At 42.5% G+C, this 21,131-nt stretch overlaps 1 protein-coding gene across 2 annotated transcripts in view; it reads left to right on the top strand.

Annotated features, from left to right (window-relative positions):
• The first annotated feature begins 733 nt into the window (after window positions 1-733).
• The window catches only part of SLC37A2 (solute carrier family 37 member 2), a 29,925-nt gene continuing 9,527 nt past the window's right edge, over window positions 734-21,131 (top strand). For both annotated transcript variants that reach the window (XM_073657362.1, XM_073657361.1), the window contains exons 1-10: window positions 734-972; window positions 4,385-4,466; window positions 5,185-5,275; window positions 6,717-6,795; window positions 15,175-15,310; window positions 15,485-15,561; window positions 15,650-15,816; window positions 16,390-16,427; window positions 19,637-19,795; window positions 19,885-19,975. In XM_073657362.1, the coding sequence (XP_073513463.1) occupies window positions 914-972; window positions 4,385-4,466; window positions 5,185-5,275; window positions 6,717-6,795; window positions 15,175-15,310; window positions 15,485-15,561; window positions 15,650-15,816; window positions 16,390-16,427; window positions 19,637-19,795; window positions 19,885-19,975 (979 nt within the window). In that variant the 5' untranslated portion in view covers window positions 734-913. The remainder of the gene's footprint in view (window positions 973-4,384; window positions 4,467-5,184; window positions 5,276-6,716; window positions 6,796-15,174; window positions 15,311-15,484; window positions 15,562-15,649; window positions 15,817-16,389; window positions 16,428-19,636; window positions 19,796-19,884; window positions 19,976-21,131) is intronic.

Here is a 21,131-nt window from a genome sequence, read left to right as displayed (position 1 = left end):
CAACCACGCAGGTCGGTCCTGGTGGCCTAGTGGAGGTGTGCGGGCACCGCTGGTTCCTATCTGGTGCGATGGGGTGTTACAGCTCATGAGCTGCCACAATCGGTGGTGTGTAGTGTTTGCTGTGATTCTGTGTCAGATGACCGGGGGTTACATTGTGTGCCCCTTATTGGTGTTCTCTGCCTCCGCCTGGTAAGAAGCGCTCGGCTTGGACTTTAGCGGAAGCCTCCAATGTAAGTGTGGGTGACCACCTGGGTCTGCTGTATGAGGCATCAGGCGCGGGATCATGGTCCTGATTGTCATTTTCTCCAATATTGTGTAGGATGGGGTTCACAGGTCCTGGGGTTCTCAGGTCCCTGGGTTCACAGGTCCTGGGGTTCTCAGGTCCTTGGGGACACAGATCCCAGGGGTCACAGATCTGAGACATTTCCTCTGAGCAGTAAGTCTTCAGTGGAAAATCAGGTAAAAGTGTCTGAAGCAGAAAACAATCCGATACCAGATCGGGCAATTAATGGGGTCAGACAAGATTTATAGGAAAACGCCAATATCTGGAGATGGAGCTTTGATGATCGGGGAGATAATTTTCTTCTTGTGTGACACATTGTGTACAATCCTCATAACTTGTCACATTGTTACAACATCCTTGTATCATTTCATGTCTGTATGGAGTTAATTGGGGGGGGAACCCTGTACCAGGCCCCGCCCACTGGAGTCACATGACGCCTGGGATCACATGCTGTGCACCAATTCTCATTCATTGTGCTGAGGATCTGGGAGGGGGAAGCTCCAGTATATAACAGAGGAGAGCAGCTGAGACATGTGATCCTGCATCCAGGAGCCTCGTCCATCAGTGATCACCCCCTCTAACCATCCTCAGGACCACCCTACATTAGAAGGACATCACCCCACAGTGACCATGAGATCCCCCCTGGCTCCGGCCATCAGGCTGCTGCAAGCTGTGTCCAGAGATAGCTGGTAAGAGGTCGTGTGTGTGCGGCCGGGGGATGGGGTGGGCAACCTCTGCCCTGCGACTCAGACCTGTGCACCACCACACCAGGTACTGCTGCCATCAGCACCGCAGTAGCTTAGACTTTACTATAAACTGTGGAGGTAGATGCAAAATAATTAGTTATCCCCAAGTACTACAGATCTGCAAGGACAAGATTAGGGTGCGAGATTTGTGCACTCCTATAAAATGTGCACTCGGCTCTTCATTGTTTCAGTGCTGGAGGAAAAGTGATAGTCATCCTCCCCCGGTCCAAACACCAAAGTACTGGATGGCTGGAATCCAACCCGTCTGGTTCTTGTCTTCACTGACAACCGGATACGATGGGAGGTTGTCAGCAGATCCAACGTGATAATAGATGAAAAATTCCAATATCTGTATCTGAGTTCAGACAGAAATAATCCTCCACGTGTGCATGGGTAATGCCGGGGGTGACGGGTAATGCCGGGGGTGACGGGTAATGCCGGGGGGTGACGGGTAATGCCGGGGGGTGACGGGTAATGCCGGGGGGTGACGGGTAATGCCGGGGGGTGACGGACAATGCCGGGGGGTGACTGGTAATGCCGGGGGGTGACGGGCAATGCCGGGGGGTGACGGGCAATGCCGGGGGGTGACGGGCAATGCCGGGGGGTGACGGGTAATGCCGGGGGGTGACGGGTAATGCCGGGGGGTAACGGGCAATGCCGGGGGGTGACGGGTAATGCCGGGGGGTGACGGGTAATGCCGGGGGGTGACGGGCAATGCCGGGGGGTGACGGGTAATGCCGGGGGGTGACGGGCAATGCCGGGGGGTGACGGGCACTGCTGCTGAAAACTGACGACAAATCTGCAGCACAATCCGCTTGTTACATTTTTGTGGATTTTCCACAGATTTCATCCTTTCGTTACATTCGCACATTACAGATTAGTTTCTCATTCATTTGCTTGCAGAAATCTACTCTTCAGGTGTATGGGACGGATGTTCACCTGCAGATATTTCTGCCGCGTTTGAGGACGCCATATGTATTTAAAAGTTTGCATCACTATTCATTTGCAACCGCAGCTTGGAGAAATGGGGGCTTGGATCCCTTTTCCTAGTGATGTTGGGGGTCCCAGCGATCAGATCTCCTCATGACCTACGCTGTGTAAATGTCATTTTTGGGGACAGCCCTTTATATTTAATCTTCTGACCAGTTTATTAACACGGCTCCCGCCGCTTATGTATTCGGTGTAGACGACATTCTCTTCCTTCCTACTTGCAGATATTTGAATTCACTCCAATCATTGGTGTCGTTTCCTTCTCCCATCCATCTTTTTTTTCAGACATTTTGCACATTAAACCACTTTATTGGCACCTTCAGGGTCCACAAGAGCTTACAATCGAATAGGAATCCAAAGATCTGTGCGACAGATCTCTAAAAGTTGCATGAATATTTTGCTCGCACTACAACTTCCATCATTCTTCATAGGGATCAACTTTCCATCTGACAATTTAGCAAAATGTGTTAGTTGACGTCCGATTGCCTCTGATTGCTGCGGTAGAGCGAGGGTCTGATAGAGTAAATGCCCCCCCCCCCCCTGTATTACAGCATTGCTCCGATACAGTGTGTTGCTGACCGCTGCCCCTTCGCCCTGTGATCCTCTGCCGCCCGGCGTGGAGGACGCCCCGTAATACGCCGAGGATCTGCGCCCCGTCTGCCAGGTCTGTCTCTATTACACCATCTAGAAACTGAAAGACGACATTTATTTCTCCTTTCTGGTACAAAAGCCACAATCCCCGGCCTGTGTCAGCAAAGAGCCGCCGTCTGCTCTGCGCCTGATTATTGGACTTAGGTTTTTGGTTTTTTTTTTGCATTTTTAGCAAAATGCTGAAATACTTAAATTCTAGGAGCTGAAAGAGCATATTGTCTGGGGCCACTGATGCCGGTCACATATGGAGGGAAACGTCTCCGGGAACATGGAGGTTTCTTCAATATAAACTCCCCAACCTGCAGTGGCTGATAACAGGGAGTAATAGATTGTATTCAACTGCACAGTAAATACAGAGAAGCCGGTAATGTCAGGCAGGAGCTGCACAAGGGGCAGGATTGTGCTGGGGATAGAGAAGTCCCAGGGTGGAGAGAATATGCCATGTGTTAGTGACACGTTTTCCCACCATGATGAATTCTTTCTGCTTGTGGTTTGTGCGGGTGACGCCTCATCTGGAGCCGATTTCCCCATTCTCCTCATGACTCCACATCAGAAACAATCTGTCACCTTCATCTAGAATGACAGCTGTTCAATATAAAGGTGGACAGGATAATGACACTCGGGGTACAGGATAATGACGCAGACACTCGGGGTACAGGATAATGACACTGACACTCGGGGTACAGGATAATGGCGCTGACACTCGGGGTACAGGAGAATGACGCTGACACTCGGGTTACAGGATAATGACGCTGACACTCGGGTTACAGGATAATGACGCTGACACTCGGGGTACAGGATAATGACACTGACACTCGGGGTACAGGATAATGACACTGACACTCGGGTTACAGGATAATGACGCTGACACTCGGGGTACAGGGTAACGACGCTGACACTCGGGGTACAGGATAATGACACTGACACTCGGGGTACAGGATAATGACACTCGGGGTGCCGGATAATGACACTGACACTCGGGGTACAGGATAATGACACTCGGGGTACAGGGTGACGACGCTGACACTCGGGGTACAGGATAATGACACTCGGGGTGCAGGGTGACGACGCTGACACTCGGGGTACAGGACAATGACACTCGGGGTACAGGGTGACGACGCTGACACTCGGGGTACAGGATAATGAAACTCGGGGTACAGGGTGACGACGCTGACACTCGGGGTACAGGATAATGACGCTGACACTCGGGGTACAGGATAATGACGCAGACACTCGGGGTACAGGACAATGACGCAGACACTCGGGAGACAGGACAATGACACTGACACTCGGGGTACGGGATAATGACGCTGACACTCGGGGTACAGGATAATGACACTCGGGGTGCCGGATAATGACACTGACACTCGGGGTACAGGATAATGACGCTCGGGGTACAGGATAATGACGCTCGGGGTACAGGGTAACGACGCTGACACTGGGGGTGCAGGATGACGACGCTGACACTGGGGGTGCGGGGGGGATAACTATGCTGACACTGGTGTTGCGGGGGGGATAACGACGCTGACACTGGGGGTGCAGGGTAACGACGCTAACACTGGGGGTGCAGGATAACGACGCTGACACTGGGGGTACGGGGGTGCAGGGGGATAACGATGCTGACACTTAGGGGGATGGGATAATGGCATACTGACTTTTTGGTGGTGGTTTTTGGAATTCGAACAGTGACACAGTCCTTCCTTCTCTCTTCTAGGTATCGGGGCTCCATCATCGTTCTCACGTTCTTATTTTATACCAGTTATCACCTCTCCAGGAAGCCGATCAGTGTGGTGAAGGTGAGCGCTATATGTTCTGTATGAGGACAGGGGTTTTCGGGGTCTTTGTCAGCCATACTTATTAGATTATCTTTGTCCAAACTCCCTAATTTCTGCAGGAGCGGCCGACTACCTAATGTTTATGGGGAAAGAACGATTGGGCATGTTGGCTATGAACATGTCTAATCCTTTTATTATTATGGCAGATATTAGGGAGGTGGACAGAGGAGCCTGGAGGGGGCTGGCGGTGGCTTGTAGCCCCCTCACTATTTACCATACATACACGCTCGGCCGGCAGCTGTCACACGTGAATGGCCGACTTTACAGAAAGTTCCTCGCTGACTGCGGCTTCTTCCTGGACTACGTTGAGCTGTTAATGATCCGCATCCTTCTCTTCTCATGGATTATTTATTCAGTGTCGGCTCCGGTGTACATAGGAGTAAAGCGCCATATACCGAGGCCATAGGGCGAGAACCCGACCGTAGAAAGCAAATGCCATCCGCCGCCCCTGTCCTATCCTCCCTCCATTGTTGGCACTTTCCTGGCATCGAGAAAATATATTTAATCCTTTCTGAATATTTACTGTTCTCCGGGATTCACCCGATAGATAAAAGCATGAAATCGTCATACAGGAGCACAGGGCGCATCGCACATATCCAGGCGGCCATATTGGTCATCACTCGGGTGTCCTGGAGGCGGACGGCGCTGGTTGTAATACTTTATTACATTGTGATTTCAGAGCCAACTGCACCGAAACTGCTCAGAGATTCCCAATCCACCTGCAAATATCTCCGAGAATGACACCACGTGGTGCAGCTGGGCGCCGTTCGGTGAGTAAAACGCTGCGATAAGATGTGGACGCTGCTCGGTAGCCAGTTATGGAGGCCATAGATCGGGTGTACTCCCCTACAGAAACCTCCGAACTGTGCCGGCATACAGGCTGAAATGCGTGAATCGTTCTCACAGCTGAGGGTTTGTTACAGGTGCATCCAATCCACACAGGCAACAGATCTCTCCTGTTTATTTTGTTACAAATTACCAACACTGATACATTGTATCAGTCTGAAGCCCTGGTTGTTTAGTAGAAGAGTGTCAAGATTGGATACATTGTATTGCAATTTATGTATATAATTCTATTCACAGACAGCTATCGAGGTACTAAGATGGTGATGGGCGCTCTGTTTCACCCCTTGGGGCGTTGCAGGGGGTTTACTTTGTTCTTTTGTGGCTGATTGGCGGTTAAGGATCTGCCTGCACCGCGGGGTGACGGCAGGTTGGCGCACCGGTGGTAAATCGCTGCTGTGTTTTTCCTGATCATTAACCTCTGATTCATTAGTTGTTAAACAAAGTTATCAGATACAAGGCTTCTGCCCCTGAAGGGTTAATTAACTCCTCGGCTGCGCTGCTACCAGTCACTCCTGCCTCGGGCATCCCGTATAACCAGGCCCCATGTACTCCACATCGCCCTCTGATCTCCCTGGTGCGGGTGATGGTCGAAAAGAGCCAGGGGAAAACCTCTCCCCAAATCCTCAGATCCTGTGTGACTCCTTAGTTCTCTCTGTTTCTGGGGGGTCTCACACCCCCCGCCTCTGTATGTCTGGAAGACCTACCAGCCGTGTCACGGGGGGGGCACACCACTCCGCTCTCTATTTTCGGCAGAGGTTTTTGTCTCGCTGCAGTTTTGAGGAAATGTCGCTCCTGAGACGACTTCTGCTCTTCTGTTTCTGACTATTTATAGGAACCTTTTCCATTCCCGAAATATTATAACATCCTGGAAAAAAAAAAAAAAAAAAAAGGAATTCAGATCCGTCTTCACAGCACATGACCCGCTGCTTCCTCGTGGAAAATCATTGACCGGAGGCTTTTTGTCAGGTTTTCCGATTGCTGATAATGATTTCCTTTATTGTTCTGACACCTCGACCCTCATAGATCATATACAAGGATGGCGGAGATGACCCTTGCGGGGACCCCATATGAGGCTCACAGTCATTGGCTCACAGTCATTGTACGGCTATGGGTCTGGACTATGGAGATTGGGTCAGAATTTGTACTCCGACCATGCGACCGGCCGTATAACAGCAGCCGCCGTATATTACTTCCATTCTCCACTCCTCCAGTGTTCCCTGTGTCAGTTTTCACTGCAGCCCTAGTGTTATATTCATGAACCAGGAAGCTCTGGATGAGCCAAGCTCTGCCTAATTGCAGGATGAAAGCTTTATTTACTCAGCTCACTGTGTATTAATCTGCACTACGTCTTTTTTCTCTTTTTAGATCAGTCCAATTACAAAGAGCTCCTGGGTTCCCTGGATACCTCCTTCCTGGTGGCTTATGCCATTGGCATGTTCATCAGGTGAGTGTTCAGATTACATAAAGCCGATTGCTCCCCCGGCACAACGCATCGGCGTCACGTACAGAAGCCGCCACCCGTCGTCTGTGTGTCACCAAAATAATCTATAAACAACACATCGAAAAGCCACAAATGACAAACATAAGAAACCGCAACAAAGTAACGAAAAGTGGCAAAAGAGCTGATGAAAAGCCCTTCTGGAGAATCGCAGGGACTGATGGCGGCCGCCCGGTGCAAGGGCTGAGCTTAAAGGGCCGGTCTCCTTATATTGGAATCACACTTGGAAGTTGCAGAACCTTATAATATTATTAATGACCCCCCCCCCAATATCCATTAGCCTCCCATCTTACTGCTTCAAGTAATATTTAATAATGTGCAATACAGAAAAACTCATGAACTTGTTACACGGGCTCTCAAAAGTGAGGAGGATAATGAGGTTACTGTCCCTTTAACTGATCTCGGGCGTCCCCGCGCTGATGAGAGAGACACTGAGTAATATACTAAGATGTTTTCCGACGATAGATTATTGTGATTGTTAGATGTCAGGGCGCAATTCTTCACCTTGAAGGTTGAAATTATAATAATAACTCCGGCTCATTTCTCTGTCAATTACAGCGTTTAGTCAGAAGGTCGATCACAGACAATTCTTTTCTTCTTTACTTTTTCTCTGAAAATCTCCTCAAGTCCTAAATAAATAAATTAAATCCATGTTTGGCTCCAATTATTGACCTTTGAAAGCAGGAAATTTGAGCTGCTGCAAAAACATGTTCTGATAATTAAGTGGTCAATGGAGTATAAAAAGTCTCAAATATCATTAATATGAGTAAGAATCAGTGCTACTGTATGTGTAAGAATATTCAGGAACTACTATAATACTGCTCCTATGTACAAGAATATAACTACTATAATACTGCTCCTATGTACAAGAATATAACTACTATAATACTGCCCCTATGTACAAGAATATAACTACTATAATACTGCCCCTATGTACAAGAATATAACTACTATAATACTGCCCCCTATGTACAAGAATATAACTACTATAATACTGCTCCTATGTACAAGAATATAACTACTATAATACTGCTCCTATGTACAAGAATATAACTACTATAATACTGCCCCTATGTACAAGAATATAACTACTATAATACTGCCCCTATGTACAAGAATATAACTACTATAATACTGCCCCCTATGTACAAGAATATAACTACTATAATACTGCTCCTATGTACAAGAATATAACTACTATAATACTGCTCCTATGTACAAGAATATAACTACTATAATACTGCCCCTATGTACAAGAATATAACTACTATAATACTGCCCCTATGTACAAGAATATAACTACTATAATACTGCCCCTATGTACAAGAATATAACTACTATAATACTGCCCCCTATGTACAAGAATATAACTACTATAATACTGCTCCTATATACAAGAATATAACTACTATAATACTGCCCCTATGTACAGGAATATAACTACTATAATACTGCTCCTATATACAAGAATATAACTACTATAATACTGCTCCTATATACAAGAATATAACTACTATAATACTGCCCCTATGTACAAGAATATAACTACTATAATACTGCCCCCTATGTACAAGAATATAACTACTATAATACTGCTCCTATATACAAGAATATAACTACTATAATACTGCTCCTATATACAAGAATATAACTACTATAATACTGCCCCTATGTACAGGAATATAACTACTATAATACTGCTCCTATATACAAGAATATAACTACTATAATACTGCCCCTATGTACAAGAATATAACTACTATAATACTGCCCTATGTACAAGAATATAACTACTATAATACTGCTCCTATGTACAAGAATATAACTACTATAATACTGCTCCTATGTACAAGAATATAACTACTATAATACTGCCCCTATGTACAAGAATATAACTACTATAATACTGCCCCTATGTACAAGAATATAACTACTATAATACTGCCCCTATGTACAAGAATATAACTACTATAATACTGCCCCCTATGTACAAGAATATAACTACTATAATACTGCTCCTATATACAAGAATATAACTACTATAATACTGCCCCTATGTACAGGAATATAACTACTATAATACTGCTCCTATATACAAGAATATAACTACTATAATACTGCTCCTATATACAAGAATATAACTACTATAATACTGCCCCTATGTACAAGAATATAACTACTATAATACTGCCCCCTATGTACAAGAATATAACTACTATAATACTGCTCCTATATACAAGAATATAACTACTATAATACTGCTCCTATATACAAGAATATAACTACTATAATACTGCCCCTATGTACAGGAATATAACTACTATAATACTGCTCCTATATACAAGAATATAACTACTATAATACTGCCCCTATGTACAAGAATATAACTACTATAATACTGCCCTATGTACAAGAATATAACTACTATAATACTGCTCCTATGTACAAGAATATAACTACTATAATACTGCCCCCTATGTACAAGAATATAACTGCTATAATACTGCCCCCTATGTACAAGAATATAACTACTATAATACTGGCCCCTATATACAAGAATATAACTACTATAATACTGCCCCTATATACAAGAACATAACTACTATAATACTGCCCCTATGTACAAGAATATAACTACTATAATACTGCCCCCTATGTACAAGAATATAACTACTATAATACTGCTCCTATATACAAGAATATAACTACTACTGCTCCTATGTACAAGAATATAACTACTATAATACTGTCCCCTATGTACAAGAATATAACTACTATAATACTGCTCCCTATGTACAAGAATATAACTACTATAATACTGCCCCCTATATACAAGAATATAACTACTACTGCTCCTATGTACAAGAATATAACTACTATAATACTGTCCCCTATGTACAAGAATATAACTACTATAATACTGTCCCCTATGTACAAGAATATAACTACTATAATACTGCCCCCTATATACAAGAATATAACTACTACTGCTCCTATGTACAAGAATATAACTACTATAATACTGTCCCCTATGTACAAGAATATAACTACTATAATACTGCTCCTATGTACAAGAATATAACTACTATAATACTGCTCCCTATGTACAAGAATATAACTACTATAATACTGCCCCCTATGTACAAGAATATAACTACTATAATACTGCCCCCTATGTATAAGAATATAACTACTATAATACTGCCCCCTATGTGCAAGAATATAACTACTATAATACTGCTCCTATGTACAAGAATATAACTACTATAATACTGCTCATATGTACAAGATTATAACTACTATAATACTGCTCCCTATGTATAAAAATATAACTACTATAATACTGCCCCCTATGTGCAAGAATATAACTACTATAATACTGCTCCTATGTACAAGAATATAACCACTATAATACTGCTCCTATGTACAAGAATATAACTACTATAATACTGCTCCTATGTACAAGAATATAACTACTATAATACTGCCCCCTATGTACAAGAATATAACTACTATAATACTGCTCCTATGTACAAGAATATAACTACTATAATACTGCTCCTATATACAAGAATATAACTACTATAATACTGCCCCTATGTACAAGAATATAACTACTATAATACTGCCCTATGTACAAGAATATAACTACTATAATACTGCCCCTATGTACAAGAATATAACTACTATAATACTGCCCTATGTACAAGAATATAACTACTATAATACTGCCCCTATGTACAAGAATATAACTACTATAATACTGCCCCCTATGTACAAGAATATAACTACTATAATACTGCCCCCTATGTACAAGAATATAACTACTATAATACTGCCCCCTATGTACAAGAATATAACTACTATAATACTGCTCCTATATACAAGAATATAACTACTATAATACTGCTCCTATATACAAGAATATAACTACTATAATACTGCCCTATGTAGAAGAATATAACTACTATAATACTGCCCCCTATGTACAAGAATATAACTACTATAATACTGCTCCTATATACAAGAATATAACTACTATAATACTGCTCCTATATACAAGAATATAACTACTATAATACTGCCCCTATGTACAGGAATATAACTACTATAATACTGCCCCTATGTACAAGAATATAACTACTATAATACTGCCCCTATGTACAGGAATATAACTACTATAATACTGCCCCTATGTACAAGAATATAACTACTATAATACTGCCCCCTATGTACAAGAATATAAGTACTATAATACTGCTCCTATATACAAGAATATAACTACTATAATACTGCTCCTATATACAAGAATATAACTACTATAATACTGCTCCTATATACAAGAATATAACTACTATAATACTGCCCCTATGTACAGGAATATAACTACTATAATACTGCTCCTATATACAAGAATATAACTACTATAATACTGCCCCTATGTACAAGAATATAACTACTATAATACTGCTCCTATGTACAAGAATATAACTACTATAATACTGCCCCCTATGTACAAGAATATAACTGCTATAATACTGCCCCCTATGTACAAGAATATAACTACTATAATACTGGTCCCTATATACAAGAATATAACTACTATAATACTGCCCCTATATACAAGAACATAACTACTATAATACTGCCCCCTATGTACAAGAATATAACTACTATAATACTGCCCCCTATATACAAGAATATAACTACTACTGCTCCTATGTACAAGAATATAACTACTATAATACTGTCCCCTATGTACAAGAATATAACTACTATAATACTGCTCCCTATGTACAAGAATATAACTACTATAATACTGCCCCCTATATACAAGAATATAACTACTACTGCTCCTATGTACAAGAATATAACTACTATAATACTGTCCCCTATGTACAAGAATATAACTACTATAATACTGTCCCCTATGTACAAGAATATAACTACTATAATACTGCCCCCTATATACAAGAATATAACTACTACTGCTCCTATGTACAAGAATATAACTACTATAATACTGTCCCCTATGTACAAGAATATAACTACTATAATACTGTCCCCTATGTACAAGAATATAACTACTATAATACTGCCCCCTATATACAAGAATATAACTACTACTGCTCCTATGTACAAGAATATAACTACTATACTACTGTCCCCTATGTACAAGAATATAACTACTATAATACTGCTCCCTATGTACAAGAATATAACTACTATAATACTGCCCCCTATATACAAGAATATAACTACTACTGCTCCTATGTACAAGAATATAACTACTATAATACTGTCCCCTATGTACAAGAATATAACTACTATAATACTGTCCCCTATGTACAAGAATATAACTACTATAATACTGCCCCCTATATACAAGAATATAACTACTACTGCTCCTATGTACAAGAATATAACTACTATAATACTGTCCCCTATGTACAAGAATATAACTACTATAATACTGCTCCTATGTACAAGAATATAACTACTATAATACTGCTCCCTATGTATAAGAATATAACTACTATAATACTGCCCCCTATGTGCAAGAATATAACTACTATAATACTGCTCCTATGTACAAGAATATAACTACTATAATACTGCTCCTATGTACAAGAATATAACTACTATAATACTGCTCATATGTACAAGATTATAACTACTATAATACTGCTCCCTATGTATAAGAATATAACTACTATAATACTGCCCCCTATGTGCAAGAATATAACTACTATAATACTGCTCCTATGTACAAGAATATATCTACTATAATACTGCTCCTATGTACAAGAATATAACTACTATAATACTGCTCCTATGTACAAGAATATAACTACTATAATACTGCCCCCTATGTACAAGAATATAACTACTATAATACTGCTCCTATGTACAAGAATATAACTACTATAATACTGCTCCTATGTACAAGAATATAACTACTATAATACTGCCCCTATATACAAGAATATAACTACTATAATACTGCCCCTATATACAAGAATATAACTACTATAATACTGCTCCTATGTACAAGAATATAACTACAATAATACTGCTCCTATGTACAAGAATATAACTACTATAATACTGCCCCCTATGTACAAGAATATAACTACTATAATATTGCCCCCTATGTACAAGAATATAACTACTATAATACTGCCCCCTATGTACAAGAATATAACTACTATAATACTGCCCCCTATGTACAAGAATATAACTACTATAATACTGCTCCTATGTACAAGAATATAACTACTATAATACTGCCCCCTATGTACAAGAATATAGCTACTATAATACTGCTCCTATGTACAAGAATATAACTACTATAATACTGCCCTCTATGTACAAGAATATAACTACTATAATACTGCTCCTATGTACAAGAATATAACTACTATAATACTGCCCCCTATGTACAAGAATATAACTACTATAATACTGCTCCTATGTCCAAGAATATAACTACAATAATACTGCCCTATGTACAAGAATATAACTGCTATAATACTGCCCTCTATGTACAAGAATATAACTACTATAATACTGCTCCTATGTACAAGAATATAACTACTATAATACTGCCCCCTATGTACAAGAATATAACTACTATAATACTGCTCCTATGTCCAAGAATATAACTACTATAATACTGCCCCCTATGTACAAGAATATAACTACTATAATACTGCTCCTATGTACAAGAATATAACTACTATAATACTGCCCCCTATGTACAAGAATATAACTACTATAATACTGCTCCTATGTACAAGAATATAACTACTATAATACTGCCCCCTATGTACAAGAATATAACTACTATAATACTGCCCCCTATGTACAAGAATATAACTACTATAATACTGCTCCTATGTGCAAGAATATAACTACTATAATACTGCCCCCTATGTACAAGAATATAGCTACTATAATACTGCTCCTATGTACAAGAATATAACTACTATAATACTGCCCCCTATGTACAAGAATATAACTACTATAATACTGCTCCTATGTCCAAGAATATAACTACAATAATACTGCCCTATGTACAAGAATATAACTGCTATAATACTGCCCTCTATGTACAAGAATATAACTACTATAATACTGCTCCTATGTACAAGAATATAACTACTATAATACTGCCCCCTATGTACAAGAATATAACTACTATAATACTGCTCCTATGTCCAAGAATATAACTACTATAATACTGCCCCCTATGTACAAGAATATAACTACTATAATACTGCTCCTATGTACAAGAATATAACTACTATAATACTGCCCCCTATGTACAAGAATATAACTACTATAATACTGCTCCTATGTACAAGAATATAACTACTATAATACTGCCCCCTATGTACAAGAATATAACTACTATAATACTGCTCCTATGTGCAAGAATATAACTACTATAATACTGCCCCCTATGTACAAGAATATAACTACTATAATACTGCCCCCTATGTACAAGAATATAACTACTATAATACTGCCCTCTATGTACAAGAATATAACTACTATAATACTGCTCCTATGTACAAGAATATAACTACTATAATACTGCCCCCTATGTACAAGAATATAACTACTATAATACTGCTCCTATGTCCAAGAATATAACTACTATAATACTGCTCCTATGTACAAGAATATAACTACTATAATACTGCCCCTATGTACAAGAATATAACTACTATAATACTGCCCCTATGTACAAGAATATAACTACTATAATACTGCTCCTATGTACAAGAATATAACTACTATAATACTGCCCCCTATGTACAAGAATATAGCTACTATAATACTGCTCCTATGTCCAAGAATATAACTACTATAATACTGCTCCTATGTACAAGAATATAACTACTATAATACTGCCCCTATGTACAAGAATATAACTACTATAATACTGCCCCTATGTACAAGAATATAACTACTATAATACTGCTCCTATGTACAAGAATATAACTACTATAATACTGCCCCCTATGTACAAGAATATAACTACTATAATACTGCCCCCTATATACAAGAATATAACTACTATAATACTGCTCCTATGTACAAGAATATAACTACTATAATACTGCCCCTATGTACAAGAATATAACTACTATAATACTGCTCCTATGTACAAGAATATAACTACTATAATACTGCTCCTATGTACAAGAATATAACTACTATAATACTGCTCCTATGTACAAGAATATAACTACTATAATATTGGTCATTGATACCGCTGTGCTTCATGTTTTATACAGTCTTCTTTTTTCCTTGCAGTGGTATTTTTGGCGAGCGTCTCCCCTTGCGGTATTACTTGTCCGGCGGTATGGTGATCTCTGGGGTGTTCACTGCCTTCCTGGGTCTGGGCTATTACTGGAACATTCATGCCCTGTGGTACTATATTCTCTTTCAGGTACCGTTGTATATCTTGTTTAGTGTGTGATTGTGCACTATAAAGCATGGCCTAATACATAACCGTGCTCGGCAGCTATTGTTCTCTGTTATCGGTCTTGCTCCTTGCTGCGTCCTTTTTGCAGTCCCTTTTATATCCTGTAGTCGGTGACCTTTGTCTATCATCTTTCCACAGATATTGAATGGATTGGCGCAGACGACAGGGTGGCCGTCAGTCGTCACCTGCATGGGAAATTGGTTTGGTAAAGGAAAGTGAGTAACTTCTATCTATTTAGATGGAACTTTGAGCGTTGTTGAACCCATCAGCCAACTACAACCCTCAGCATCTGTCTCTTTACAGGAGAGGATTCATCATGGGAATCTGGAACTCTCACACGGCTGTGGGGAATATACTGGGGTCTCTTATTGCGGGGGCGTTCGTCTCCACCGCCTGGGGTCTCTCCTTCATCGTGCCCGGAATCATCATCGCTTCGCTCGGAATTATCTGCTTCTTTTTCCTTGTTGAATGTAAGTCCCTGAAATGCTGACCCCTAGTGTGGATGTGTGGGTACAGCAGCTTGGTTTGTCCTGGATCACTTGTTTTATGTGGGCTTGTTAGGGGGTCAGTAGCCACATGGCTTTCTTTATGGGTCAGGGATTCATTGTTCCACACGAGGGTTGTTATCCTGTGAATGAACCATCCGCAGACACTGGATATTTTACAGCACATCAGGGCCGGCTGCGGAGGAAGTGAAATTCCCATAACCCCGCAGACCTATTATAAGAAGCTTCTATAGGAACACTTCTTTGTCACTTGTACCTTCAGGTCAGTTCCCCCACAAACACCCAGTGCTTTAAAGCAATAGTCACATCCTGTACAACTTCTCGGCCGGTCAGCTCCCGGGGGTGTAGGAGGGGATCATCTCTGATACCCGAAACTGAGAGCTCTACATGGAACTGCTGGTGCCCACGAAATCCGCTGGGCCGGTCCCATCAGCGAGTCACCTCCTCTATAAATCTTGCCTCTCTGGGGCCACAACCCCCGGAAATCCTTCAGATTGGTAACGACTGACTTGTGCTCCATCCTTCTCATCTCCGCAGATCCTGAAGATGTCGGCTGCACTCCTCCTGATCAGACAGTAAGTTCTTCACATTCCCGCTCAGTTTATGGTGTCTTTTCCATCAAACAAAGGAGAATTAATGATCTTGGATTACTGATCTATTTTCTATGGCTTTGATTTGTGTGAACCAATACAAGAATGCAGAGAGATATGACATCATCATTTGTGTGCTGAAAGTAGTGATGTCATCACTCTGCGGTGGCGGGGGGAGTGGAAGGGAAGTAGCTGTGATATCATCACCCGTGGGTGGGAAGCGGCTGTGATATCATCACTCGGGACGGGGCCGAAGAAAGACACCTCGGGGAGTTGTGACGTCATCACTTGTCTGCTGTTTGGGTGGGATTCAAGGGGTTGTCCGGTCCAAACGATAAGTCTGCAGTCCCTCTGTGTGTCATTCTGTGTGAATGCAGACTTATGAATCCCCCCAGCGCAGGCACTGTTCGCTGCTGGGATTTGCCGGTTTCTAACCTGGGAACAGAGGGTATATATGAGCTATATATACTCCTGGCCAGAGAGTGCGGCTTCACTCCATACACTTGTCACAGAGTGACTGCAGATTTATCGATTTGGACCGGACACCCCCTTTAATTGACAGGTCTAATGTAAATCAGATACAAAACTAATCAAAATTGATTTGTTCTTCTCATACACAAAAAAACCCTCCGGACTTCTGAATAATGCCTTAGTTGCGCACTCTATATCTGATGGTGTGTGTGTATATATATATATATATATATATATATATATATATATATATATATATATATATATATATATATATATATATATATATACTGCTCAAAAAAAGAAAGGGAACACTCAAATAACACATCCTAGATCTGAATGAATGAAATCTTCTCATTGAATACTTTGTTCTGTAGAAAGCTGAATGTGCTGACAACAAAATCACACAAAAATCATCAATGGAAATCACATTTATTAACCAATGGAGGCCTGGATTTGGAGTCACCCCCAAAATTAAAGTGGAAAAACACACTACAGGCTGATCCAACTTTGATGTAATGTCCTTAAAACAAGTCACAATGAGGCTGAGTATTGTGTGTGGCCTCCACGTGCCTGTATGACCTCCCTACAACGCCTGGGCATGCTCCTGATGAGGCTGAGTATTGTGTGTGGCCTCCACGTGCCTGTATGACCTCCCTACAACGCCTGGGCATGCTCCTGATGAGGCTGAGTATTGTGTGTGGCCTCCACGTGCCTGTATGACCTCCCTACAACGCCTGGGCATGCTCCTGATGAGGCTGAGTATTGTGTGTGGCCTCCACGTGCCTGTATGACCCACCCTACAACACCTGGGCATGCTCCTGATGAGGCTCAGTATTGTGTGTGGCCTCCACGTGCCTGTATGACCTCCCTACAACACCTGGGCATGCTCCTGATGAGGCTGAGTATTGTGTGTGGCCTCCACGTGCCTGTATGACCTCCCTACAACGCCTGGGCATGCTCCTGATGAGGCTGAGTATTGTGTGTGGCCTCCACGTGCCTGTATGACCTCCCTACAACACCTGGGCATGCTCCTGATGAGGTTGAGTATTGTGTGTGGCCTCCACGTGCCTGTATGACCTCCCTACAACGCCTGGGCATGCTCCTGATGAGGCTGAGTATTGTGTGTGGCCTCCACGTGCCTGTATGACCTCCCTACAATGCCTGGGCATGCTCCTGATGAGGCTGAGTATTGTGTGTGGCCTCCACGTGCCTGTATGACCTCCCTACAACGCCTGGGCATGCTCCTGATGAGGCTGAGTATTGTGTGTGGCCTCCACGTGCCTGTATGACCTCCCTGCAACGCCTGGGCATGCTCCTGATGAGGCTGAGTATTGTGTGTGGCCTCCACGTGCCTGTATGACCTCCCTACAATGCCTGGGCATGCTCCTGATGAGGTTGTGGATGGTCTCCTGTGGGATCTCCTCCCAGACCTGGACTAAAGCATCCGCCAACTCCTGGACAGTCTGTGGTGCAACGTGACGTTGGTGGATGGAGCGAGACATGATGTCCCAGATGTGCTCAATCGGATTCAGGTCTGGGGAACGGGCGGCCAGTCCATAGCTTCAATGCCTTCATCTTGTAGGAACTGCTGACACACTCCAGCCACATGAGGTCTGGCATTGTCCTGCATTAGGAGGAACCCAGGGCCAACCGCACCAGCATATGGTCTCACAAGGGGTCTGAGGATCTCATCTTGGTACCTAATGGCAGTCAGGCTACCTCTGGTGAGCACATGGAGGGCTGTGCGGCCCTCCAAAGAAATGCCACCCCACACCATTACTGACCCACTGCCAAACCGGTCATGCTGGAGGATGATGCAGGCAGTAGATCGCTCTCCACAGCGTCTCCAGACTCTGTCACGTCTGTCACATGTGCTCAGTGTGAACCTGCTATCATCTGTGAAGAGCACAGGGCGCCAGTGGTGACTTTGCCAATCCTGGTGTTCTGTGGCAGATGCCAAGCGTCCTGCATGGTGATGGGCTGTGAGCACAACCCCCATCTGTGGACGTCGGGCCCTCATACCACCCTCATGGAGTCGGTTTCTAACCGTTTGTGCAGACACATGCATTTGTGGCCTGCTGGAGGTCATTTTGCAGGGCTCTGGCAGTGCTCCTCCTGTTCCTCCTTGCACACAGGCGGAGGTAGCGGTCCTGCTGCTGGGTTGTTGCCCCCCTACGGCCCCCTCCACGTCTCCTGGTGTACTGGCCTGTCTCCTGGTAGCGTCTCCAACCTCTGGACACTACGCTGACAGACACAGCAAACCTTCTTGCCACAGCTCGCATTGATGTGCCATCCTGGATGAGCTGCACTACCTGAGCAACTTCTGTGGGTTGTAGAGTCCGTCTCATGCTACCATGAGTGTGAAAGCACAACCAACATTCAAAAGTGACCAAAACATCAGCCAGAAAGCATTGGTACTGAGATGTGGTCGGTGGTCCCCACCTGCAGAACCACTCCTTTATTGAGGGTGTCTTGATAATTGCCAATAATTTCCATCTATTGTCTATTCCATTTGCACAGCAGCATGTGAAATTGATTGTCAATCAGTGTTGCTTCCTAAGTGGACAGTTTGATTCCACAGAAGTTTCATTTACTTGGAGTTATATTCTGTTGTTTTAAGTGTTCCCTTTATTTTTTTGAGCAGTGTATATTCTAATATATAATAATTATTATTATTTTTTTTTTTTAGCATTTATTGATCGCTTTAAATTTAATTCCAGGACGGAGTGAAGGGTGAGCTGGAGAATGACCAAGGGATGAACAGCAGCACAGAGAACATCTATAAGTCTCAGGCCGCTGACCTGGAGGAGTCCGCAGGTGCCCAGGAGCCAGTGGAGCACCCTCAAGCCATTAGTTTTTTGGGGGCCCTGAGGATCCCGGTATGTTGGATTTGGTGGCGGCAGCGTTCTATGTCACACGTACTGCCTGTTCTCTGTATGTGACGCCTGAGTGTTTCTGCTCCCCGCAGGGCGTGGTTGAGTTCTCGCTGTGTCTGCTGTTTGCCAAGTTGGTCAGTTACACGTTCCTGTACTGGCTACCGCTCTACATCTCCAACGTGGGTAAGAGGACGAGTTCTGAGAAGTGATCAATGCCAACAACCAGTGAGGATGCCAATATTGTGCTGGATCTGATCCTGGTGACCTGTGCGGAGGAGTAGTCTGAGCCGGACTTGTGCATTAGTTACTGAATGTTTCCTCCTAGAACAGTTGAGCTTTGCACACAGAAGTCCCGTTCGGCCCCTTTAAGGTGCATAAATGAATAATGGGGAGACCGCGGAATTAGCTGGTAACCACATGGTAATCTGCCCCCTGCCCCGCTCCGGTCACTGAGCTTCATTGTTGACTTTTCAGCTTGTGATGTTTGTATGTGTGACATCCCTGAGACCAAGGCTGATTATCTGCAGAATTCCTTGGAACTAGAGAGTGGTTGCTAATATTTGCACACCCTTCATTACATTGTATCTACCATGCCTGAAGAAGTGAGGATGTCAATCAAGGACGTACTGGAAACCTATCATCTGCCTGTTACCATGTCCCACATGATGGGGGTTGTGATTATTCTCTATCAGTCCCTGTCCTCAGAGCTCGCAATCTAATCTCCCAATGTAGTGATGATCTTTGGACCATAGACCAGGAATCTGCAACCATGGCTATTGCCGCTGTAACTACAACTACCAGCATCTCCTGTCAGCCAGCGGTCAGGGCATATTTGAAGTTGTAGTTTCTCGACAGCTGATCCCTGTCATAGATCATGGGGAATATTTATTAATACTGTCTAATTATTAGAATCTTTTTGGGTAGAAATTTGCACCAAAATGTTGGCACTTTCTTATTTTATATTTTAAGCACAATAGGCCACACCCATTTGTAAAACATAATAAATCTGGTGCAAGTCTTAAAAGACAGAATTTTGGTTCATGAAGCTTAAAGGGGTTTTCCCACGAACAAAAGTTCATTTTAATCAATAGATCTTGGAATAATAATAATTTCCACAATTGGATGTGTTTAAATAAAATGTTCCTGTGCTGAGATAATGTTATAAATGTGCCCCTGCTATGTACTGTGTAATGGCCGTGTCTGACCGTACAGGAACATAGTCTGATCATACCACATCTCCTGAGCAGGGGAGGAAGCAAAAGAGTATACAGACAGGACCGCAGGGGAGGAAGCAAAAGAGTATACAGACAGGACCGCAGGGGAGGAAGCAAAAGAGTAT

This window comes from Phyllobates terribilis, unplaced genomic scaffold, assembly GCF_046119375.1.
Source record: "Phyllobates terribilis strain yellow unplaced genomic scaffold, ASM4611937v1 Scaffold_12__6_contigs__length_324123572, whole genome shotgun sequence".
Classification (NCBI taxonomy): Eukaryota; Metazoa; Chordata; class Amphibia; order Anura; family Dendrobatidae; genus Phyllobates; species Phyllobates terribilis.
The sequence above is the reverse complement of the archived record's forward strand: the minus strand, read 5'-3'. Positions and strand labels throughout refer to the sequence as shown.